General features: G+C 50.6%; 1 protein-coding gene and 1 long non-coding RNA gene across 2 annotated transcripts; one reads left to right on the forward strand and one right to left on the reverse strand.

The window, feature by feature from the left end:
* The first annotated feature begins 1,967 nt into the window (after nt 1–1,967).
* LOC143273445 (uncharacterized) lies at nt 1,968–5,876 on the forward strand. The gene is made up of 3 exons (XR_013051530.1): nt 1,968–3,424; nt 4,751–4,995; nt 5,124–5,876. It is a non-coding gene; the product is annotated as an uncharacterized LOC143273445 (long non-coding RNA).
* Nucleotides 5,876–21,665, reverse strand: Igsf23 (immunoglobulin superfamily member 23). The gene is made up of 5 exons (XM_042269690.2): nt 21,362–21,665; nt 14,190–14,498; nt 10,755–11,024; nt 7,102–7,271; nt 5,876–6,180 (listed from the first exon to the last, which is right to left on the reverse strand). Exons 1-5 carry the CDS (start codon nt 21,423–21,425, stop codon nt 6,175–6,177), a joined length of 819 nt encoding a protein of 272 aa, XP_042125624.1. The 5' UTR covers nt 21,426–21,665; the 3' UTR covers nt 5,876–6,174.
* Nucleotides 21,666–22,915: the final 1,250 nt, after the last annotated feature.

A 22,915-nucleotide genomic window follows, 5' to 3' on the forward strand; every position in this document is an offset into this window, starting at 1 on the left:
TCATGACTGTAGCCGAGAGAAAAAAAAAATTAAAATAACAAACGGGATCCAAGACTCCCATCTCCGGTGTCCCCGAGAGTAGGTAATCTGTGGACCGGCATAAATTATCAGCACCAGTTACCTGACCCTTCATCAAGGGAGGGGCAAGGGCTGGGAGCATACGAATGGGAGGACCCCCCCAGGAGTCCAACAGCATTCAATGCTTCGTGAAGAGAGAACAAGTTGTGATACTCAGCCCAAGGACCCCCCTGGGGACTGACTCGAGAAATATATCTCAGGCTCCAGTCGTGGGAAATGGTGAGGGATTGGAAAGGGAAAACTCACCAATCTGGGCAGCTGGTATGTTATGCGTAGCAGTCCCGGCAGCTGGACAAATGAAAAAAGCGGGCAGTTGGATGTGGTGGTATTCTAATTGTACTGAAATGTGATTTTGATTGTATGTTAATAAATAAAGTTGCCCGGGGGTCAGAGCTATTAGAGCCATAGACAGAGCGTGGCGGTGGTGGCACACGCCTTTAACCCCATAGATCTCTGTGTGTTCAGAGATACAGCCAGCATTGGAGACACACGCCTTTAAGACCTAGAGGGCTGTACATACAGACAATGACGAGGCAGTCACGTGTTTGGGTTTACAACCAATGAGAAGGCAGAACAGAAAGACTATTTAAAGACATACACACAGCAAGTAGGTCTCTTTCAGAGAGCTAAGACCACTGCAGGAGGAAGGGCGAGATTTTAGCTCTGAGCTCTGACCTCTCGGCTTTCTCTTTTACATTGGTTCTGTGTTTCTTATTTAATAAGACGGTTGGATACATCTACAGTTGGAGATCCAAGAAACCTCGGTACAGGGTCCTGGACACAGAGTGCTAGGAAAGTCTGCTTTGCACGGCACCAAATGTTGGTTTTAAATGTGGCTCTTTTACTCTGGTCAGGAGGCACGAGAAAACCCAGTATGCGGGGGGGGGGGGGGGGGGGGGGGGGGGGGGGGGATGGCAGAAGAGAGTGACCAGGCCTGTGAAAGACATGGGGCAGGAGAGGAGGAGAGGGGAGGAGCCTGTGACCGCCTTTTTAAGGATTCCCCTGCACATGCGCATGTGGGCTTGCAGAGCTATGCCGTGCATGTGCAGATTGCGTGACCACCAGTGCAAGGATGACATAAGGCCTCTTGCTTAGCTACTGAACTGCACATGTGCGATCATGCAGCTGGAGGAGCCGCAGCTGGAGGAGCCGCAGCCGGAGGAACCGCAGCCGGAGGAGCCGCAGCCGGAGGAGCCGCAGAATCCTAACAACTACTGCTTGGCACCGGCTCTGCCACTGGTGCAGATTAGGAAACACAGGCAGAATTACAGAGCCCCCACCTTCTAGCTGGAGCTTCCAGCAGACATCATTAATCAATACAAGGGCTCCTTTGGTGGTCACAGTGGCAGACATCAGTAGTCAATGCAATCATTCCTTTTTGGCATTCACACTGGCAGATATCACACTTCCCGATGCCAGCACTCCCAGGACACATAGATGAGTTCCCAGAATACTTAATATATTAAGTACTCTTAAGCAGTTGCGACAGGTCTATTAAAAACAGTAGCTGGGGGTTGGAGAGACGGATGGGGGGCTGGTGAGAGAATGTGCTGCTCTTACAGAGGGGACTCAAGTTTGGTTCCCAGTACCCTATCACATGGCTCACAACTGCCAGTAACTCCAGCTGCAAGGGATCCTACACACACACACACACACACACACACACACACACACACACACACAAATTAAAAATAAAATAAATCAGGGCTGGAGAGATGGCTCAGAGGTTAAGAGCACTGACTGCTCTTCCAGAGTTCCTGAGTTCAATTCCCAGCACCCACATGGTGGCTCACAACCATCTGTAATGAGATCTGGCACCCTCTTCTGTGTACATAATAAATAAATAAAAAAAAAAAAAAAAAAAAAAAAAAAAAAAAAAATAAAATAAATCAGCCAGGTAGTGGTGGAGCACGCCTTTAATCCCAGCACCTAGTAAGCAGAGGCAGGAGGATCTCTGTGAGTTCGAGGCCAGCCTGGTCTACAGAGTGAGTTCCAGGACAGCCAGGGCTACACAGAGAAACACTGTCTCAAAACCAACAACAACAACAACAACAAAACTTTTTAAAATATATCTGTCTCGCCTAGCACAAAGTAGATATGAAAAATAAGATTGAAGAGAGAGACTGTGGGCCAGAGTTACAGCAGGACTGGCCTGGCAGACTTAGCTCCTGCATTCTCTCATCTTCTCTCAGACCTCTGCTGTGAGACCTGTGTTTCCCATGGAGACATAAACAACGTCTACTCACCCGTTAGGGAACCAATGACAGAAAAAAGTAAGGATACCACCTGTCTTAGGGGTTTTATTGCTGTGAAGAGACATCACGACCACAGCAACTCTCTCTTCCTCCCCCCTCCCCCCAGACAGGGTTTCTCTGTGTAGCTTTGCGCCTTTCCTGGAACTCACTCTGTAGACCAGGCTGGCCTCGAACTCACAGTGATCCTCCTGCTTCTGCCTCCCAAGTGCTGGGATTAAAAGAGTGCGCCGCCATGCCCGGCTCCACAGCAACTCTTATAAAGAAAACATTTAATTGTCGTGGCTTGCTTATAGTTTCAGAGGTTCAGTCCATTACCATCATGCTGGGGAGCACGGCAGTGTGTGGGCAGAGGTGGTGCTGGTGCTGAGGTGCTACATCTTGCAGGGAACAGGAAGTCGACTGACACACTGGGCAGGATCCTGAGCGTAGGAAACCTCAAATCCCGCCCCCACAGTGACACACTTCCTCCAACAAAGCCACACCTCCTAATAGTGCCACTCCCTATGAGATTATGGGCGTCAGGTACATTCAAACGACCACGCCATGGAGTCCAACTTGGTGAACCAATGGGCTTTATTGGGGTTAGTTACGGGAGTCCTGGTGAGGGGTCACTTACAGCAGCAGAAATGACTCAAAGGCAGCTCATCACTAAAGCCCACCCCAGCATGAGTGACAGCCCGCAGAGCTGGGAACCTGCAGCACCTGGCACAGCCTGCTGGTGGTTCAGGAAGGTGGGGAGTGTCCTTCCCAGGCCCAGTGGGTCTGAGAGTGACTCTCAGGTCCTGAATGCCTATATTCTCCCAGGGAGGAGAGGCCTCACGTAACCGCCAGTTTTGGGGGGTTCCCAATGCCTTTGCTCACTTCCCTAGCTTGCTCAGTCAGGGTTCCCGCAGGATGGAAGGTCTCATCTCCCTGAGAACATCCTATGTTTCACTTCCCTTTGTCCTAAGAGGCCTCCCTCCAGACCGCCTCCCCTTCAGATCTCCCCACTTCTGTCCTGGGGACTCAGAACCAACCGGACAGGATGGACATCATGGAGCTGTCACTCGAAGAACGGCGCTTTTGAGAGATATGGAAGAAGGGGTCTCGAGGTGGGTACAAATGAGGACTGCAGGCCGGGGAAGTGCCGATTGTGTTGGGATTTAAAGAAATATTAATTAATTTATTTATTTTTGGGACAGGGTCTCTCTATGTAGCGGCTGTCCTGGAACTCACAGAGCTCTGCCTGCCTCTGGGGTTAAAGGTGTGCACCACCACTACCCGGCTGTGTTTGCTTTTATTTATTTAGAGACAGGGTCTCACTAGGTAGCCCTGGGTGGTCTGGAACTCTCTATGTCACTGTCCTCTTCTGGGCTACTCAGAACTTACTGAGCTGTGAGGAGGCAGAAACTGGCTACATCCACCTTTTTCTGCATGTTACTTTTGAATGGTTTAAGTTGTTTGTTTGTTTGTTTTTCTGTGTGTACTCAAATTTACTTAATTAGAGGTTTGTTTTTATCTTTCAGTTTTTTACTTATGTGTCTGAGTATATGCCACATATGTGGGTGTCTGCGGATCTGTCATGCATTTATCTAAATTGTTCTATTATCAATAAAAACTCGAGAGTCAGATATTGGACTAAAAACCTGATAGATCAAGAAAGCGGCGGAGGAATGAACAGCAGACCCTCTCGCCATGCTTCCCAGATGGGAGAGCCTGTGAATCTTTCTAAGCCCCTCGCTCCTCCTTCCTGGTCCTCCAAAATCTCTATGGCTAATTGCTGTCAGCTAGTCGCTGACTCTGGCCCCTGATTCAAGTTTAACTTTATTAAGACTCTCAGAGTGTCACAGTGTGATCAAATATCCCTGCAACAGACCTGAGCAAAGGGAGCGGAGTCCCCTGGACCTGGAGTTATGGGGTTGTGAGCTGCTAGATGTGGGTGGTGGGAACTGAACTCTGGTCCTCTTCAAGAACAGTAAGTGCTCTTAACAGCTGAGCCATTTCTTTATCCTTAATTTTTAAAATTTATTTCCCCCTCCTCCTCCTCCTCTTCGACTGGGTCTCACGTAGCCCAGGCTGGCCTGAGACTCACCATGCAGCATGCTGCAGACTGGTTATGAATTAGACACCAGCTTGGGCTACAAAGTGAGACCACGTCTCAGAAACCCAAATCAGCCATACCTGAAGAGCCCCGCACAAAATGACTGATGCCATTCACAAGAGCACCATGGGTTTCTGGGGGCCTGCCATGACCCCCCCTTGTCTGGGTGCATGGACAATCTTGGGGTTTTTTGGTTTGTTTGTTTGGAAAATAAGCAAAATTAAGCTGCATGTGCAGAAGAAATATTTTGTGTTCTGAGCAGCTTACAGGGCAAAGCAATACACTCTCTGCAGTCCCTGGATTTCAGCATCCTGCATCCCTGTGTCCATCCCAGCAGGAAACTAGAGGTGTCACATGTCACAAGGAAGCCAATCAGCTGGCTGAGCTGGTCAACTCCTAGGGACAGAAATTTTGAGAACTCAAAGAGATCCACCTGCCTCTGCCTGCGGAGTGCCACTGCGACCCAGCTTTGGGGTCCCACTTGTAAAACTGGTCACAGGTCTTCCCTACCTGGGAGTAAGTGACACCAACTCCACTTCTTGAACTGGGCCAGTCACGTGACTTGTTCCAACCAATTGAATGGTGAGTGCTTATGTTCTGAGCTTGGGCCGCCAGAGGCCTTGTAACCTGTTGGGGTTTGCCTCTCTGAATGTGAGAGATGACACCAAGGAGTGCCAGCTGTCCTCACTGATGTCACCCCCTCCAAACAGCCACTAGGCCACAGATGCTGCCACAAGCCCACCTGCTGAGCCCAAACTACAACCACAAGCTACAGAATTGTGATCAGGACAAATGGTTGCTGTTCCAATCTGCTAAATTCCAGGGGCGATTTGTTACCCTGCAGATGCTGACCAACTCATCCTTGGATTCTGGGAAAGCTCCCTGGCTTCTTGAAGGGACTCTGGCCAGCTCCGGCATGGCAAAGATGGCTCTGGCGGGCCTTGCCCCTCCCCCATTCCTAAAGCTAGCCACCAAGATCCGTTCCCTTATTTGGCCACTTCCTCTTCCTGAGGCTGACCTCCTTCAGGTCAAGTGTCGAAGTCCAGCAATAAAAAGCCCCCTTTGGCTGACCTAATTAACATGCCCGATTAAAATTAAACACTTTATCCTAACACAGGGTTTTCCCTTTTACCTTTATAAACTGCCATTTTCCTATGGGTCACATCTGTCTCCTCCCTATCCAGAGGTGCTCCTTGGTCCTTGTGGGGCAGATGTCCCTCCCCCAATCCCTGTCCCTTCTCTCTTCTCCCTCTTCCTCTAGCTCCTGTCTCCTGTCTTTGTCTCTTATTTCCTGCCCTCTGTCCCTCTGGCGCAAATATATCTCCTTTGTGCTGAGAACTTGCTCTTAGGGTCCTGAGCTGGGGGTACCAATTCTTTCACTTCTTATATTAAATTCTTCCTCCTATCACGCCCCTGATCCACCCTCCCAACCCTTCCCCCCCAGTTAAGCCAGGGAGTTTCTTTTCCTCCTCCTCCTCCTCCTCCTTCTTCTTCTTCTTCTTTTTTTTTGGTTTTTCGAAACAGGGTTTCTCTGTGTAGTTTTGGTGCCTGTCCTGGATCTCACTCTGTAGCCCAGGTTGGCCTTGAACTCACAGAGATCTGCCTGCCTGGGCCTCCCGAGTGCTGGGACAGGACAGGAACATCTTGGGGACACATGGCCGGCGGCAAAGTGGGAGGGAGGAGGTCCTGGAGGAGCTCAGTGCGGGCAGTCGTCCTGTCTGAGATTCCTCTCCTGGGATTTCCAGGTCAGCTGCATGTTCCTTATTTCTGTAAGATTAGAAGGGAGGTGGGAAGGGGAAGGAGGGAGGTGGAGGAGAGAGGGAAAGAAGGAGATAGAGGAGGGGAAAGAAGGAGAGAGGGAGGGGTGAAGAGAGAGAGAGCGCATCACTGCTGTGACTCCTCCAAATTCACACCCGGAAGCCCTAACCCTTATTTTACATTTTCAGGTGCGTGCAAAGGAGAGTGGCGTGCCTGTGTGCCTGCGTGCTCTGGCTCGTGTGTGCGTGCGTGCTCTGGTTTTGTCTCCTTCCACTGTGCGGCTCCTGAGATCGAACTCAGAGCCGCTGGGTTGGCGCAGGTGACTTTACCAAGACTGTTCAGTTGTCCTCACCTCTGCCCCACACTCCCCATGCCCCTTCCAGACTTCCCATCGCTGGCACTCATTCCTGCTCATCACGTCTGCATCCCTAACAGCACACAAGAGGGATGGGGTGTGGTGCTCCCAAAGCCGGGGACCTCTCTTAAGGGCTGTTCAGACTTCTGTAGTTCCGTGGGCTGGGTGCAGCTATGACCATTCCCACTTAGCAGATGGGCACCCTGAGCCCCAAGGGAACTCCACTTCTCCAAAGCTTCCTAAACTGAGATGTGAGCCACAGCAGCCTGGCACTCAGAGCCGCTCTGGTCACTTTGGGAACTAATGAGTCAGAGGGGCAACTCTGGGATCAGTCCTCCGCGCCCACCCCACCCCCACACCCCCCAGCTGTCCAGTCATTGGGATTTTTGTTAGAATTTGAATTGTAGCTCCCTGGCTGTGTGACTTAGAACTAATATCTCGACTTCTCTGTTTCTCATCTATAAAACTGGAAATAGAAGTGAGCTCGTTCGTTCTCCTGGTAGAGGGATGCAGGTCGAGCTCACGTGGTCTGGAGTGGATGTTGTCAGGTGGACCAGTGGGAGGGGCAGAACTACCTTCAGCGCCAGCACTAGGTAGAAGCAGACAGCTCCGAGCAGCACTAGACCTCCCAGGGTGGCCGCGACGAGGAGGCCTATGGCAGATCCTCCAGACAGGGACAGGAAGTCGTCAGGCTTCATGGGGTAAGCAGCCGTGGGAGCCGCAACTGTGGGAGCCTCGGTGGCTTCTGGGAATCAAGAGGAGGGGCAAGACTGAAGGATCCACACTAGCTAGCTCCTCCACACCCCTCTCCTTGTCATTCTATCTTCGAAGTGCTTCAGTGGACCCTGCTCCTCTCTTGTTCGGTATCCTGCTGTGGCTCCCCAGGGTCTCGGATCTCTCACTGTCCAGTCGTCGGGTCAATTTATGACCCAGGCTCCTCTGCACACGGTGTTCTCCGCACACCCTTCTCTGCCTCCTGTTTCCAAGTGCATCATCCTCTCCCTCCGCCACCCCCACCTCTCCTCTTCTGTCCCTTTCCTTACCAGAGCCTGCATAATCCTTATGTGTGTTAGAAGCAGCTCCGATTGCCCCTCCTCCAGGAGGCCCTCCCTGACTCCCAGGCTGAGTCCTGCTCCGCAGTTCCCAAGACCGACCCCCCTCTTCCCAGTCCTGTCTGTTGTGGTCTCCGGGGTCGGGGTGGGGGTGGTCTGTAGTGTCCCCCATAGCTCCCAGTCTGGAGTGCTTTTGGTCACCAGGGTGTCCCCAGCTTGGGCTGAGCACACCTTAGCTGCTCAGTAAAGATTTCCTGCGTGGCTGAGTGAGTGTAGAGGCTGAAGGGCAACCGGTGCCAGCTACACTTCAGAGGTTTTGTCTTTGGGGCCTGGGGAGATGGCTCACCAGGTAAATACTGTCATACAAGCATGAAGACCCAAGTTCGGATCCCCAGAACTCCTGTAAAAAGCTAAGCGCTTGTCTGTAACTCCAGTGCCGAGGTTGGGGAGAGGGTAGAGACAGGCAGGAGGGCCCCTTGAAGCTCATTGGCCAGCTGGTCTAGCTGAATCGATGAACCCCCAAGTTCAGGGACACACCCTGTCTCCAGAAAGTAAAGTTGGGTTTGGGCTGTATACTGGTTGGCTGCTGGTGTTTCAGTGGATGGTAGAACATGTCGGCTCTAATTGAACGCAGTGGGGTATAAAGAAGAGAGGGAGACTTGTCGGGGATTGGAGGAGGGCGTGCGGGGTGGATAGGATCAAAATGCATTGCCCACAGCGTGAAATTCTCAAAGAATAAACTTTTTTTCTTTTTATATTTTTTGAGACAGGGTTTCTCTGTGTAGCCCTGGCTGTCCTCCTGGAACTCGCTCTGTAAACCAGGCTGGTCTCGAACTCAGAGATCCGCCTGCCTCTGCCTCCCAAGTGCTGGGATTAAAGGTGTGTGTCGTGTCCCCCCCCCCCCCCGCCCCCGCCTCCTGACTCTTGTATAATATTAAAAGGACCAGCCTTAATATTATACTTCCCAGAGGCTCAGGAGAGAAACTACAAGTGGCGAGAATTATTTTCGCGAAGTGAATCTAAGCACACTGAGCTACTTTATTCCTCTGAGATAACATCCTATCTACTCAGCTTTAGTTCTGTTCTCGTGCCCAGCTCCTTTCTTGCCTGATTTCTCTCTACCTTTATCTACTGTTCCCTCTAAGTTCTATCTTAATTCTCTCATCTTAATTCTGCCTCATCTAGGTCCTTCTCATCTCGTTCTTACCCAGGTAGTACTTCCCCATCTGACTCTTCCTCATCTTCCATCTCACGCACATGTTCTCTCTGGTCAGAATCCTCCTTATCAGTTCTCCGTCCTCAAGTTCTCCACTCCTCTCTTCCTCTCCTAATACCTCTAAGTCCTCTCAACTCTCTGAGGTGTTCAGTTATAAACCCAAGCAATAGCAATCCTCCCCCTCCAGGCAGGTCACCAGGCTTGAATTCCTACAGGGTCATAAAGGCAGGTAAGAATTTTCCTCAGGCACTGACTGTCAGGCTTTCTTTTACAACCCAAAAATGGAGTGGTTAAAGAGGAGGTCAACTGAGAGATAGTGACCAGTTAGTAGATCAAGAAGGGATCTGTGTGCTCAGCCTACATTCCTGGAAGTGGTGAGGTAAGACATTAGGAGTCTATTAGGAAGGCTGGAAGGAAGGAGGGTCTCACCCTAAATTGCACAAGAAATAAAGCTATCCTCCTGACCTAGGAGACAGGTGTTGTTTCGTTTGTCCTTGGATGCTTGATAGGTATTTTAGATAAATACACTGTTAGGAGTTCTTGGAAGCGCACATAGCATTACGAGAAAATCACTGTAGGAATATATATACATATATATATATATGCTAAAATATCACCAAGACTTCTTAAGCCATGGCTTGACCTTTGGAGAAGTCCTTGACTTTTCCAAGTAGTAGTTTTTGTGATAGTAGCTGAATTCCATTAGATTAGGAATGTTAGATCACATTCCTAAAGCTAGCCTCCCCCCCCCCCCCCAAGGTCTAGTCCCTTATTCAGCCACTTCCTCCTCCTGAGGCTGACTGCTAAGGTCCAGCTGTCAAAGTATTGAAGTCCAGCAATCAAAAGCCCCCTTTGGCTGCCCTAATTAACATGCCCAATTAAAATTTGAACACCTCATCTTAACAGGAGGATTTCCCCTTTTACCTTTATAAACCGCCATTCTCCTATGGGTCATGTCTGTCTCCTCTCTATCCAGAGGCGACCGGTCCTACATCCCTCTAGGACAAATAAGACCTCCTCCCTCCCCTGTTCCCTTCCCCTTCTCCCTCTTCCTCTGTCTCCTGTCTCTGTCTCTTATTCCCTGCCCTTTTTCCGTGTGGGGCAAATACATCTCCCGTGTGCTGAGAACTTGGTCTTGGGGGTCCTGAGCTGATCCTTGAAGAACACCCCCCTACTAAGCCGCCTGCGGACTGTGCCATGTGCTGCAGGTTCCCAGCTCTGTGAGCGGTCATCATGCTGGGGTGGGCTTTGGTGATGAGCTGTCTTGGAGTCAATTCTGCTCCTGTAAGTAATTCCTGACCCACATACCTGTAAGTCACCTCAATAAAACTCATCAGTTCACCCAGCTGGACTTCTGTGGTATCCTTACTTTGGTCTGTTGTTAGTTCCCTATTTGGGGTGAGTGGACATTTGTTCACGTCGCCGCAGGAATAGTGTCTGAGAGGTGAAGGGGTTGCAGCTGGGGTAGAATTCGTCTCTGAGCCACAGTCTGTCATATGCAAAACGGGCTAATGTGGCGCTGGGGAGACGGCCCAGTGGATAAAGTGTGCGGATCCTCAGGGCTCACACATAAATGTCAGGCAGATGGTCTGCTTCTAATTCCAGCATCTGGGAGGTGAGGCGCGTGTGGGGAGTAGGGGGTGTTGCTGAGAGGGGCATCCTAGAGCAAGCTGGCTAGCTTGGGAGCTAGTATGGGAGCCTAGGGTTCAGCTGAGAAACCCTGCCCCGGTGAATAAGGTGGGGAGCCAGTCTCGGGCCTTCATGTGTACAGGGATACATATACAAACATTCACACAGATTTACATGAGAGAAGTGGGGGAGGGGCGGGGGGGGGAGCTAATAGGCCACAGGCCCCTGAGTGGAAGGAAAGACGGAATGACAGTTTGGCTAGAAAGATCTAGGGTGGCTCTGGGAAGTCAGCCGCACACCCGTGTGGGTACAGAGATCTGGGGACACTTACGACTCAGTGAGACAGTCACGGGCTCAGAGACCAGCTCTTTGTCTGAGTTCTTGGCTATGCACAGGTACGTGCCCAGTTGCTCTGGGGACAGTCTCCGGATAAATAGTTTCTCCCCAGTTCCGCATGGCTTCCCATTCAAGGTCCAGCTCAGCACAGGCTCTGGGTTCATTCTTGTCGCCCACTCCAGGATCACAGAGTAGTTAAGGTCACTGTAGATCACACCCTTCGAAGCCACCGGGAAGGTCACCAGTGGGATCAGGCTGGGGTTGTCTGTGAGGACAGAGAGCAAGGCTTCCAGGAACTTTCCGGAGACATCGATCTCTCTTCTGCCTTCCCCAGTAGCATGCACACACACACACACACACACACACACACACACACACACACACACACTCATGCATTCATTCACCCTCTCAGTCATTCACACATTCATACCTACTGGGGCTCACCAGCTCCTGTGTCCCATTGCTGTGGGGCATCACAGTGACAGTAGTCACAGAATTAGCTATACTATTACTAATAATACTAGGTTACTGAGCAGTCAGAGTTAGGCACAATTATTTATTTATTTTTATGTGCATCAGTGTTTTGGCTGCATGTATGTCTGTGTGCAGGTGTCAGATCCCTCAGAATTGGAGTTACAGACAGTTGTGAGCTGCCGTGTGGGTGCTGGGAGTTGAACCCAGGTCCTTTGGAAGGGCAGCTAGTGACCTTAACCACTGAACCACCTCTCCAGCCCTATGGCACAATTATTTTAAGCTTTAAGCTAGTTCTCTCATAACTGAGGCATTTGATTTTTTGTTTTTATCTATCTATCTATCTATCTATCTATCTATCTATCTATCTATCTATCTATCTATCATCTCTCTATCTCTCTATCTATCTATCCACCTGAGACCCAGTCTCACTATGTAGCCCGGGCTGTCCTGGAACCTGCTCTGTAGCCCAGGCTGGCTTCAAATGCAGAGGTCCACCTGCCTCTGCCTCCCAGGTGTTGACATTAAAGGCCTGTGCCACCACGACCAGCATAACTGAGTATTTTTTTTTTAAGATTTCTTTATTAAATTCTTAAAAACTTGTTTTTATTTTATGTGTGGGTATGTGTGAGGGTGTGGGGGCTGCATACAGAGTCAGAGGACAGTTTGCAGGAGCTGGTTCTCTTTTTCCACCATGTGATTGGTGGAAGTTCACTTCAGCTCATCAGGCTTGGTGACAAGTGCTTTTTACCCTGCGAGCCACGTCACTGGGGGACTCTGGGCAGGGGCTCCACCACTGAGCCACACCCCCAGCTCCTCACTGGAGGATTCTAGGCAGGGGCTCTACCACTGAGCCACACCCCAGCTCCTCACTGGGGGATTCTAGGCAGGGGCTCCACCACTGAGCCACACTCCCAGCCCCTCACTGGGGGATTCTAGGCAGGGGCTCCACCACTGAGCCACACCCCCAGCCCCTCACTGAGGGATTCTAGGCAGGGGCTCCACCACTGAGCCACACCCCCAGCCCCTCACTGGGGGATTCTAGGCAGGGGCTCCACCACTGAGCCACACCCCAGCCCCTCACTGGGGGATTCTAGGCAGGAACTCTACCACTGAGCCACACCCCAACCCCTCACTGGGGGATTCTAGGCAGGGGCTCCACCACTGAGCCACACCCCAGCCCCTCACTGGGGGATTCTAGGCAGGGGCTCCACCACTGAGCCACACCCCAGCCCCTCACTGGGGGATTCTAGGCAGGGGTTCTACCACTGAGCCACACCCCAGCCCCTCACTGGGGGATTCTAGGCAGGGGCTCTACCACTGAGCCACACCCCAGCCCCTCACTGGGGGATTCTAGGCAGGGGCTCTACCACTGAGCCACACCCCAGCCCCTCACTGGGGGATTCTAGGCAGGGGCTCTACCACTGAGCCACACCCCCAGCCCCTCACTGGGGATTCTAGGCAGGGGCTCAACTGCTAAATGTTGCTTCTGTTCTTTGAGACAAGAGTCTCACTAAGTCAGTTGTTCAGGATGGTGATCCTCCTGCCTCAGCCTCTTTTGTAGCTGGGACTACAGGCCCAAGCCACCAGGTCTGACTGTGTTAGGGGCTTTATAAGAAGAGGAAGGAAGACTGGCGCTCACACACTCGTCCTATTTGCCAAGTGAAACCATCTGTCCAGTTGTGGCAGACACGGGCCCCTCGCCTTGCGCTAGCCCTTGGGCCTCCCTGCCTCTAGAACCTTTTGCCAAACTAAATGTTTTGAAGTAGAGGCTGTGTGTATGGGACGGAATCTCAGGTATCCCAGACTGGCCTCAGACTCGCTATGTTGTCCTGAACTGCTGATCATCCTGCTTTGGCCCCCTAAGTGCTGAGATTTGCGCTATGGTACCCCACGTTCTGATTAGTGTTTTCTTTTGTCAACTTGACCCAAGTTGCTAAAGCTATCCGGAAAGAGGGAACCTCAATTGACAGTTGAGAACATGTCTTGGTCCATCGGCAAGTCGGTGGGGTCATTTTCTTTTTTTTGCTCTTTGAGACAGTATTTTTCTGTGTAACAGTCTTAGCTGTCTGGAACTCACTCTGTAGACCAGGCTGGCCTTGAACTCACAGAGATCCACCTGCCTCTGCCTCCTGAGAGCTGGGATTAAAGGTGAGCGCCACTACTGCCCAGCTCACTGGGAGCAGTGATGTTCCTGAGAGGGTGGTCCTGAGTGACATAAGAAAGCAGAGTGAGGGTCTGGCGAGTCGGCTCAGCGAAGAAGAACACTGGCTGCTTCTCCAGAGGACCTGGGTTCAAATCCCAGCACCCACATGGCGGCTCACAACTGTCTGTTAACTCCAGTTACAGAGGATCCTACACCCTCACACAGACATACATGCAAGCAAAACATGAATGCACATAAATAAATTATAAAAAAAGAAAGCAGAGTGAACATGGAGAGCAATCCAGTAAGCATTTCTCCTCCATGGCCTCTGCTTCAGTTCCTGCCCCCAGGTTCCTGCCTCGACTCCCCTTCGTGATGGACCTTTGCCCGGAAGCCTAAAATATACCTTCTCCATATTTTATCACAGCAATAGAAACCCTATCTACAGCACCTGATTTTAAACTTCCATTCTTTATAAATTATCCAGTCTTGGGAGTCTGTGATAGCAAGTTTCTCTTGCAGTCTTTTTTTTTTTTTTTTTTTTTGGTTTTTTCGAGACAGGGTTTCTCTGTGTAGCTTTGCGCCTTTCCTGGGACTCACTTGGTAGTCCAGGCTGGCCTCGAACTCACAGAGATCCTCCTGGCTCTGCCTCCCGAGTGCTGGGATTAAAGGCGTGCGCCACCACCGCCCGGCTTTCTCTTGCAGTCTTACACGGGGTGACTAATGGCTGTACCAGAGATGCCCTGTTGGCCCTGCGGGGTGTTGCGAGTCTGATTTCTGAGGACTGGGTCCCTCTATGAGGGCCTCACTCACACTTGACTTGAATGTGCTCTGTTGAACTCCCGTGGGGCTTGCTGGTGTCCAGAACCTCAGTGTCTTGAGTTGCCACATTCCTGATGACCAAGCTGCCCTCTGTGTGCGGTACGACGTCTTGGCTAGTGTGAGGAAGTCCCAGAAGGCCCTTGGGAGAAATCATGGCTGGTGGCCGGTCTTCCGGCTCTTGGGACCAAGAAGTGCTGAGAACTCCATCAAGGGTTCTGGGGACGGGCAGGTAGGTGCCAGCTCCTTCCATCTGGGCCAGCTTGGAGGCTGCTGAGCAGGTGCAGGAGGTGAGCAGGGTACCTTGAAAGAGGCAGGGAGGCAGAGGGGACAGCAAGGAACAAGTGAGACCACAGGTGACATGATAACAAAGTGTCACCTGCCCACAAGTGAACCAACGGTGCAGATGCTGGAGAAAGTGGTGGAGGTTTGGAACACCTGGTCCCTACCAGGTGGTGTCGTTTGGGAGAGGTAATGGAACCTAGAGGACAGATCTAGGTTCATACACACACACACACACACACACACACACACACACACACACACACACACACACACCCATATAGTTTTTCGAGACAGGGTCTCTTTGTGTAACAGCTCTGGCTGTCCAGAAACTCACTCTGTAGACCAAGCTGGCGTCGAACTCACAGAGATCTGCCTGCCTCTACCTCCCAAGTGCTGGGATTAAAGGTGTGTGCTACCACTGCCTGGCTGAGGACAGCAGTTCTAATCCCGTGGGTCTCAACCCTCTGGGAGTCGATTGACCCTTTCACAGGGGTCACATATCAGATAATCTGCATTTGAGATATTTACATATCATGATTCATAACAGTATCAAAATCACAATTATGAAGCAGCAACAAAAGTAATTTTATGGATGGGGGTCACCACAACATGAGGAACTGTATTAAAAGGTTGCAGCATTAGGAAGGCTGAGAACCACTGGTCTAGGAGAGAGACTCTTGCTGGAGGAAGTACATCACTGTGGGCGGGCCTTGAGTGTTTATAACCCAGCCCTGCTTCCTGTTCTCTCTCCCCTCTTCCTGTGGCTGATTGAAAATGTGACCAACCAGCTTCCTGATGGTGTGGCCATGATTCCCAACTGGATTCTATCCCTCTGCAATCAAACCAAAATTAACCCTTTTCTTTCATAACCTGCTTGTCAGGGTAATTTTAACAACAGCAATAGGAAAGTAGTTAATACAAGAGATAGAGACGCCTGGAGTGATGGTAAAAGCTTGCAGTCCCATTGGTGGGTAAAGATGGGAGGGTTGGGAGTTCAAAGCCAACCACATACTGGAGGCTCATCAAGGCCAGAAGAGGGTATCAGATACCCTAGATTTGGGTTTGAAGGTGTTAGGTGAAAGGACCAAGCAGATGCCTTAACAGGCTGCTCAGTCTTGTCTCAGAGATCAGGCCTCAATTTCAGTTTCCTGAGACTGAGCAAGCAGTCTCTGGGAGGGCTGTGAACAAAAGACATAGTCCTTGCAGTAGCTCCCTTTCTGCACGTACTCTGACTGATCAAAGTTCAGCCAGATGTTTACTGTCTGGGGCCCCTCACCAACTTAGGCCAGCCAGCCCCCATGGCGGCTCAAGGACAAAGCCTGGGACTTGTGCTGGACTGCCCCCAAAGTGATAATTGTAACCACCAACCAGTAAATTCAAAGGTTACATACCCTCACCCAATTAAAAGAGAACAGAGATAAAAATAAACCAATCCGAGTTGCACCCATGCAAACTCCCCTAACCCCCCTGAAGGGCTTGTGGTTTTTGCCTTTAAATAGCCAGCCACACAAAGAAAGAGGAGCTCCTCCCTGCCTCACTGTATTGGGTGTAGGAATGAGTCCCCTGTCTAGACTTGTATCTGCAGAATAAACAATCCTCAAATCACAGAACAGAGACATTATTAATTATGAATGCTCGGCCTTGACTTAGTCTTGTTTTTAGCTAGGTTTTTTTTTTTCTTTAACTTAACATAACCCATTCCTGTTAATCTATGTGCTGCCCTGAGGCTTGTTTACCTCATCTACTTACTGTCCATCCTGCTTTCCTGCTTCCTCAGTGTCTGTCTGTCTCCTGCCTCTCTCTCTCTCCTTCTCTCTCTCTCTCCTCTCTCTCTCTCTCTCTCCTTCTCTCTCTCTCTCTCTCTCTCTCTCTCTCTCTCTCTCTCTCTCTCTCTCTCTTAGATTTCTCCTCCTACTTATTCTCTCTGCCCACCAGCCCCACCTATTCCTCTCCTGCCTAGCTATTGGCATTCAGGTTTTTATTAAACCAATCAGGTGCCTCTAGGCAGGCAAGGTGAAACACCAACTCATCTTCATATAGTTAAACAGCCGCAGCATAAACAAATGCAACACACCTTTACATCGTTAAACAATTATTCTGAAACACATAGTTCTTTTTTTTTTTTTTTTTTTTCCAAGACAGGGTTTCTCTGTGTAGCTTTGGTGCCTGTCCTGGATCTCACTCTGTAGACCAGGCTGGCCTTGAACTCACAGAGATTGCCTGGCTGGGATTAAAGGCCTGTGCCACCGCTGACCAGTGTGACACATAGTTCTATTCCACAACAGCCTCGGGCAGTGCAAATATCCAGAAAAGATCACAACCTGGATTGCAGGAGGATTTCTGATGGGAGATAAGAGCCGGCATTCCTCAGGAGCTTGTGAAGCCAGTTCCCACCTGCCAGATGGAGTCATTTCCCTCACATCCCGCCGCCGAAGGAGCATATGACTGACTACCTGTGGCGCTTATCAGCTTGTCAAAGTGCACTGGCCTCCGGGCTTCCTCAGTATCCCACGTGCCTGTTACACAGTTCAAGGCCCCAGGCCAGGCTCCTGCCTCTTCCCTTCCCCAGAGACCTCACAGCCGGCTGTTCTCTGCTCTCCCCACACTTACACTCCATTCCCTCTATTCTCTCTCTTACCCCTTCACTTCCTCTCTGAGCCCCTAATCCTCTCTCTGCTCTATTCTCTACCATTTGCTAACTTGCTATCTCCACTGTTCTCTCCCACGCTCCTGCTTCTCTAGCCCCGGTCATGTTCAGTCCACTTCTTGTTCTGTCTGCTCTCTGCTCTCTCCCTCCGCCTTTCATGTCTATATTGAAAACCTTAACCATGTCATGGAGCAGTTATGTCAATTTCTTTACTGAGCCCCCCTCACATACAACAGGTTATTATGGGTCACCTAGTGTGGGTGCTGGGAACTGAACTCAGGTCCTCTGGAAGAGCAGCCAGTGCTGTTGATTACCTGATGTCCTGAGTTCGATCCCTGGAACCCACAGAAAAAGGTGGAAGAAGAGAACTGGGTCCACACAGTTGTTCTGTGACCTCTGTATGCACACTACAGCACACCACTCACGAGTGCATGCTAATAACATAGGTGTTTTTGTGTTGGGTAAGAATTCCAGAATCTAATCTATAACTTGGCTCTGGAATTCTGTCTCTCGTCCAGTACAGTTTAATTTTTTTCTCTTAATTTTGCATTATTTAAGAGGCGTTTGTGCCTGCATGTATGTCTGTTTTTACCTCAGAGGCCAGACCCTCAAGGGACCATTTGTGAGCCTCCACAGGGGTGTTGGGAACTGAACCTAGGTCCTTTGCAAGTGCAAAGTGTTCTTAACTGCTGAGCTATCTCTTCAGTCCCCACTCCATTTTTGAGATTTTTGTTTGTTTGTTTGTTTTGAGCAGGGGTTTCTCTGTGTAGCCTCTGGCTGCTCTAGAATCCCGCTCTATAGACCATGCTGGACTTCAATTCTCAGAAATCTGCTTGCCTCAGCCTCCTGAGTGCTGGGATTAAAGGTGTGGGTCACCACCTTTAATATGTCAAGAATCCATATTCCCTACCGAGACCTAACACAAAAGAGTTACCCACCCCCACCCCCAATTCCTCCAGCCCCTCAGGGCTCAGAGACAGAGGCCTGTGGCTGTGTGGAGGTGACGGAAGTGGCTGGGCTGAGGCATCTTTGGTCAAGTCTTGAAATGGGGCTGGGGTATGGGCCTGGTGGGAGACCTTGGGAAGCATCTCTCAGAGTTTGAGAGACGAGGGGCCCTAGACTTGTGTGAAGTCCCCCGGAGTGCAGTGGTGGGGAGCAGGTATGCCTGTGTAGGAGGGGCCTTGGGAAATGACCCACGCTGCCAGCATTTGGAAAGACAGGAGCAGCAGAGGGTTGTGGAGGGGGCCGGAGGCTTTCCTGGGTTAGGCCCAGTGGAGGAAAGAGCTCCTTCTGATCTAGACAGAGAGACTCAGGGGTGGTGGCAGACGGTGCTGAACTTCCTCCAGAGAGCCAGAAAGATCCATGAGCACACACACTGTCTCCCCCAGTAACTCAGTCAGCAGGTGCAAAGGCTTGCCCAGGACTCTTTGTCTCTCCTTCCCTCTGCTCATGCCCAGAGGGGCTCAGACCACAGCTCTGCAGTGGAGGAGGGACCCCCAGAGAGGAAAGGAGAGCTGTTAGAGGGTCTTCAGTCCCCCCCCCCCCCCCAGCAGAGCAAGCCCTGGCCTGGGGACCAGGAAAGCTTTACCCTGGATGGAGTTCAGGGATTTATTTATTCTTATTTGTGTTTTGCTGGTTTTTGAGACAGAGTCTTACGGAGTAGCCCTGGCTGGCCCAGAACTTGCCGTCTAGACCAGGCTGGCCTCCAGCTTTCTGTGGTCCCCCTGCCTTTGCCTGCCATGAGCTGGGATTGCTACCAAGCCCACCTCAGGGCTTTAAAATGGACAGGACTGGACATTTTTGTGGTTCGTTTTTGAGATCAGGTCTCATGACAGAGCCCATACTGGATCCAAACTTGTGATCCTCCTGCCTCAACCTCCCAAGGGTTGGGATGACAGGTTTGGGCCACAACACCTGTCTCAGAACTTCTGACCTGGGGGAGGAAGCAGTTTGTTTGTTTAGAGAGGCCCTCTCTATGGTCTCCGTCATCCAGACCGCTACACTTCAAAGCCCTTTTCTCCTTTCCAAGCTGTGAGACCTGGAGGAGCCATGTAACCATTCTGGGGTGCAGTGTGTCCAGTCTCGGCTTCCACCCCCATCCCTGCCCCCAACTCTGTGAAGTGAGGACTGAACCGTCACTGTCTGAAAAAATGTAGGTCTGACTGGCAGGTAGACATGTTTAGTCCCAGTGGCCACGTACTATGATGGCTGATACCCACCTGTTGCTGTGATTATTTTATTAGTGTGCATGATGGTGGGGGGTGGGGTGGTACATGCACATGCCACAGTGTGTCAGAGGACACTTGTGTGAGTCAGTTCTCTCCTCCATCTTTTCTTTTCTTTTTTTCTTTTTGGTTTTTCAAGACAGGGTTTCTCTGGGTAACCACCCTGGCTGTCCTAGAACTCTCTCTGTACATCAGATTGGCCTCAAACTCATAGAGATCCACCTGCCTCTGCCTCCCGAGTGCCACCACCACCCAACCCTCTCCTCCTTCTTTACATGGGTTTTGAGGATCAGACTCAGGTGGTTAGGCTTTCATAACCATTGAGCTACCTCACTGCCCACCTCCACCCCTATTTTTTTTTTTTTTTTTGAGACAAGTTCTCATGTAGCCCAGGCTGGTCTTGAACTTGCATTGTAACCAGGGATGACTTGAACTCCAGATCCTCTTGCCTCCTCCCTAATGCTGGGATTACTGTGTGCACCACCATACCTGGTTTTTCTGGTGTGGGGCCCCATGCAAGCTGGGGGAGCATTCCAGCAACTGGGACCGGTCCTCAGCACCTGGTACAGGAGTGCTCAGTTATCAGTTTGAGACAAGGTCTTGCTACATAGCCCTGACTAGTGTGGCCTTCACCAAGTAGCATAGGTTGGCCTCAAATTCACAGCAGTCCTCCTGCCTCAGCCTCCCAGGTTCGGAGATAGTGGGCACATACCACCATCCTGGACTGTGACCATTTTAATTAGTGTTTATCCCTGGGCATGGTGGTCCTCTGCCAGAAAGGGGCTGGGCTCTTGAATTCTAGTCCTGATCTTCGCCAGTCCGGAGAGATCGGCAGGTGACCACCCCTCTCCGATTTTCTAATTCTTCTTTGTAAAAAGAACTAGACCGGCCTTTGAGGCAGGAAGGTGTTATGCCCAGATTATGACCCCCCCAAAGAATCCACCGTAGACCTTTGGATGTCCAGAATGCAACAGCAAGGTTTATTCTGCAGATACAAGTCTAGACAGGGACTCATTCCTACACCCAATACAGTGAGGCAGGGAGGAGTGTCTCTTTCTTGGGGAAGTTAGTTTTTATAGGCAAAACCCATAAAATTTCTTAGAGGGGAGGGGGTTAGTACGGGTCCATCCTTGATTGGTCAAGTTTTTCCCGGGCCTGGACTTCTTTTTTTATCTTATCTGTTTGCCCTGTCAGGAGTTTTACAACTCATCTCAGGGGTCTGGTCTTGTTATCTCTGGAGAGGGGCATCTCGTGGTTAATTGGTTACCATCAGACATCCTGACTCTGTCCTTTTGTTCCTGGGGCTGGCGCCATCATTTCTGGGGACTTGAAACTGGCCTGGCCTAGATCACAGCCCCAAAGCCGCCACTGAAGACTTTTAGGTACAGAATGCAAAAGTAAGGTGTTTTCTAAGTTTACAAGTCTCCAGGGAGGCTCTTCCAAACCTTTCACTCACAGCAGGGAGGTTGGAAGGAGCCTCCCTTTTCTTTGTGAGGCTAGTTCTTAAAGGCACAGACCATATAATTTATTTTAACCCACCTCCCTTTTTAGTCTTTTGGTCGAATATCCTGTTTTCCAAAGTCCTTGTAGCAGATACAGCCACCTGGGGAAAAGGGGTCTAAGTTCTTATCTACACTTAGGAATCCTGGTTTAAGCTTCTCTTTGTCTGTAGGGGATAGAGTGGGGGGTTTTACTGAGGTATCACAGAAGGGTGTGACTGAGGAGAGGCTGGTAAGGAGGCAGGCTGTGTAGTTGGCACACACCTGGGATCCCAGGGTGGGAGGAGGGGAAGGCCTGAAGCAGGGGGATCTCAGGAAGTTCCCAGCCGGGTGGGGCTAGAGTGGGATTCTGTTTTAAGAAGGTCCCTTCTCCACAGCAAAGAGATAGTTGGCAAATTTGCGGGTCCCCGGTTTCGTAACCCGGAGGTCTGTGTGTCAGGCTATGTGGGCTCTCTGAGAGTGTCCCTTCTTTGTCCCCAGCCCGAGGGGAAGCCACTGTCTCTCACGCACCTGTTAGTAGAAGTGTCTTCCAGGCAGGAACGAGGCCACGGCCTGTGTTCGGAAGACAGTTCATGTCGCCTTCTGTCCCTGGACCTCTCAGGGAGTTCTGGGTGGAACCTTAAGGACACGCAGGGTCTTTTATATGGCGCCAGCCACACCCCAATTCCACTGGCCAGGCCTCTGCCCCTGGCCCCCACCACCTATTCAAGTCCCTTCTCAGCCTCTTCTTCCTCCAGCACCCTGTTAGTGGTGGTGGGAAGAGGGCAGGCTAACCCAGGTCTCCAGGATGGAGGACTCTAGCCCCGCCCACCTCCGCAACCCGCGCAGAGTGAACGGTGCAGAAGGTGTGGCCCTATATCTAGCCCTGTCCCCTCACCCCCTGCAGAGGGACAGACGGCCAAAGGTCAGCAAAATAGGTGGCAGCTGGCAGCCCCGCCTCTCTGCTTCACTGCCCAGTTCTTGGTCTGTCAGCTCTGAGGTCGGCACTTCTCCTCTGAAAAAGGAAGATGCTGTTAGTTAGAGTGTACCAGAGTCACAGAGGCGTGGTACCAGGGCCAGAACATCCCAGGCACTTGTCAGGTCCTTAAATTGGGGCTCTTAAAATTGTGCTGTTTTGTTTGTTTGGGTTTCATTTGCTTGTTTTTAGTGGCGTGTGTGTGTGTGTGTGTGTGTGTGTGTGTGTGTCTGGGTTGAAGTCAGAGTGTGTTTATTTTTTAAATTATATATATATATAAAATTTTATTTTACAATACCATTCAGTTCTACATATCAGCCATGGGTTCCCCTATTCTCCCCCCTCCACACCCTCCCCTTACTCCCTGCCCCCCCCCCCCCCATTCCCACCTCCTCCAGGGCAAATCCTCCCCCGAGGACTGCGATCAACCTGGTAGACTCAGTCCAGGCAGGTCTAGTCCCTTCTTCCCAGACTGAGCCAAGTGTCCCTGCATAAGCTCCAGGTTTCAAACAGCCAACTCATGCAATGAGCACAGGACTCGGTCCCACTGCCTAGTTGCCTCCCAAACTGATCAAGCCAATCAACTGGCTCACCTATTCAGAGGGCCTGATCCAGATGGGGGCCCCTCAGCCTTTGGTTCATAGTTCATGTGTTTCCATTCGTTTGGCTATTTTTTTCAATAATTGAGTAAAATTGAAATTTATTATAAGCCACAGTCGTCCTAGGGACCTCAATGCTATATATATAGCCTCTATGGATCTATGGGTTGTGGTCTGATTGTTCTTTATTTTATATCTAGAATCCACCTATGAGTGAGTCCATACCATGACTGTCTTTCTGGGTTTGGGTTACCTCACTCAGGATGATTTTTTCTAGTTCCATCCATTTGCCTGCAAATTTCATGCTTTCATTGTTTTTCTCTGCTGAGTAGTACTCCATTGTGTATATGTACCACATTTTTTTCATCCATTCTTCCGTTGATGGGCATCTAGGTTGTTTCCAGGTTCTGGCTATTACAAATAGTGCTGCTATGAACATAGCTGAGCATGTGTCTTTAAAAAAGATTTATTTATTTATTACATATACAGAAGAGTGTGCTGGCTCTCATT

This window comes from Peromyscus maniculatus, chromosome 1 (assembly GCF_049852395.1).
Source record: "Peromyscus maniculatus bairdii isolate BWxNUB_F1_BW_parent chromosome 1, HU_Pman_BW_mat_3.1, whole genome shotgun sequence".
Taxonomy (NCBI): domain Eukaryota; kingdom Metazoa; phylum Chordata; class Mammalia; order Rodentia; family Cricetidae; genus Peromyscus; species Peromyscus maniculatus.

Bases quoted from the DNA above. Each gene is read 5' to 3' on its own strand.
- Igsf23 (XM_042269690.2), bottom strand. From the start codon at position 21,425: ATGAACTGTCTTCCGAACACAGGCCGTGGCCTCGTTCCTGCCTGGAAG. The intron at 14,499-21,361 runs GTGCGTGAGAGA...GCCTCTTTCAAG, and splicing joins GAAGACACTTCTACTAACAG to GTACCCTGCTCACCTCCTGC. The intron at 7,272-10,754 runs GTAAGTGTCCCC...CTTGATTCCCAG, and splicing joins CGTGACTGTCTCACTGAGTC to AAGCCACCGAGGCTCCCACA.